This window comes from Culex pipiens, chromosome 3, assembly GCF_016801865.2.
Source record: "Culex pipiens pallens isolate TS chromosome 3, TS_CPP_V2, whole genome shotgun sequence".
Classification (NCBI taxonomy): domain Eukaryota; kingdom Metazoa; phylum Arthropoda; class Insecta; order Diptera; family Culicidae; genus Culex; species Culex pipiens.
Genome location: NC_068939.1, coordinates 29,695,834 through 29,697,952, shown reverse-complemented (window position 1 = coordinate 29,697,952; position 2,119 = coordinate 29,695,834). Strand labels below are relative to the sequence as shown.

At 36.9% G+C, this 2,119-nt stretch overlaps 1 protein-coding gene across 1 annotated transcript; it reads right to left on the bottom strand.

Moving 5' to 3' along the window:
• Positions 1-378: 378 nt before the first annotated feature.
• On the bottom strand, positions 379-1,462 carry LOC120426012 (DNA repair protein complementing XP-A cells homolog). Its single transcript, XM_039590688.2, has one exon. It carries the CDS (start codon positions 1,375-1,377, stop codon positions 529-531), a length of 849 nt encoding a protein of 282 aa, XP_039446622.1. The 5' UTR covers positions 1,378-1,462; the 3' UTR covers positions 379-528.
• Between the last annotated feature and the right edge of the window lie 657 nt (positions 1,463-2,119).

The following is a 2,119-nucleotide window of genomic DNA, read 5'->3' as shown; positions in this document are numbered from 1 at the left end:
CAAAGTCAAACTAAAAAGTGACGAACAGTTCCTGTCACTTCTTACATGGCGCTCACGCACACTATCAAAACTAACGTTTGGTAGTGTGTGTGTGAATTCCGTGTAAAAGGGGCGTCAAACTAAAAAGTGATCCCGTTGGTTTAACAACAGTTGACAGTTTGAGTGTAAAATCATTTAAAAAAAAGGACTCGACACCTCGAACATTTTTTTTTAAATTAATTTCATTTGTTTAAAATTTGGTCTAGTTCTGCGCAATACCTACTAAAAAATGTGTTGTTTTTTCAGGATTTTTTGGCGCAGTCAAACAACGGTAATTTGGAAATTGATTATTACTACATACTAGAGGGGAGAAACTTCGGATAGAATCAAACATCGTGCTTCAACTAGTTGTTACATTTAGGAAAGAAAACTTATATTGAATAAACAGTTTTAATGCTAAACTTACAAAATATGCACTGAGAAATGTTCACCGGTGACGAAAAACAAAAGAATATCAAAAATAAACAGTTAAACAGAAAAAAAACGCAATTACATCTTCTCGTACGTTTCTTGATGTCCGCAGGATTCACACTTCCGGGTGTACGTGTCCTCCTCTTCATTGTAAACTTCGTCCTCGTCCCAGGCGTGCGTGTGTGCCTTACTGGTCTCCCGCTTATCGTACAGACTGCTTCGCATGTCCATCCGCAGTTCCTTCAGCCGCTTGTTGTACTTCTTGACCTTGGTGACCTCCCGCTTCTCGTCCCTCAGTTCCTTCTCTTTGACCAGATTCTCCTCCGAGCCCCAAACCTGCAGCGCCCGTTCTTCGATCTGGATGTGTAGGTAAAGTTTCATCTCGCCCCAGCGCACGTTGTGCGGATTCTTGCGGCTGATAAACTTCAGCACCGGTTCGCGCTTGTCCAGGTCGCAATCCTTCAGCAGATACTCCTGCTTGGCTTCCGTCCGCGTAATTAACGAATGCTTCCCATCGTTGTCCCGGCAGGCATCGCAAACCTTGTACCCGAACGTGGCCATCAGCCACGAATCGGCGAACCGGTCACCGCACTCCAAGCACTCGTCAAATTCCACCGGCAGCGGAACCGAGTCCACTTCCGGTTCCTTTTCGTCCACGCTTGGTTCCTCCTCCTTGGAACCGCCCGTTCGTTGCTCGATCAGGAAACCTCCCCCGCTGTCGATGAACTTGGAACCGGACACTTTGATAACGTTGACGCCGTGACTTTTGACCGCCACGGCCGTTTCCGGCGGCCGGGATTTGGCCGCCCCGTACGGATGAGCCGTTAGGCGGGCCAGCCGCAGATTCAGGGCTCGCTGGCGGTTTGCCTCGATGCGGAGGCGGTCCTTGTCCGAGAGGTCGGACGTGGAAGATGGTTGATCGCTCATGGTTCCGTGGTTTGCCGTAGAAATTTACCGGAATTTTAACTGTTTGGGCGCGGAACACGAAAACACAAGAGTCGCCGAAAAGGCGATTTCATAACATAAACAAATTGGAAGTGTTTCCAAGTGACGATGGTGTTGCAGACTTTCTGGTTGCTCTCTACAGCAATATGAAAAGGGGAAGGAAGCCAAGGAAGCGTTCTATTAAATATTACGCAAATTTTTATATTTTTAAGATTTTTAATAATTTTTGATTTAAAATAATGTCGTTTGAAAATCGCCTTTAAGAATTTATGAATTCAACAAAAAAAAATTAGGTATTTTAGAACTTAACATTTTATCGTTGAATTTTTATTTAAAAATCTCAAAAAATTAAATAAATTAAATTTCAAATGATAATTTTATAATTTTATAATTTTATAATTTTATAATTTTATAATTTTATAATTTTATAATTTTATAATTTTATGATTTTATAATTTTATAATTTTATAATTTTATAATTTTATAATTTTATAATTTTATAATTAAAAATAATTTTATAATTTTATAATTTTATAATTTTATAATTTTATAATTTTATAATTTTATAATTTTATAATTTTATAATTTTATAATTTTATAATTTTATAATTTTATAATTTTATAATTTTATAATTTTATAATTTTATAATTTTATAATTTTATAATTTTATAATTTTATAATTTTATAATTTTATAATTTTATAATTTTATAATTTTATAATTT

What these genes read in the sequence shown, in the direction of transcription:
- LOC120426012 (XM_039590688.2), bottom strand. Translation starts at nt 1,377, where the DNA reads ATGAGCGATCAACCATCTTCCACGTCCGACCTCTCGGACAAGGACCGC.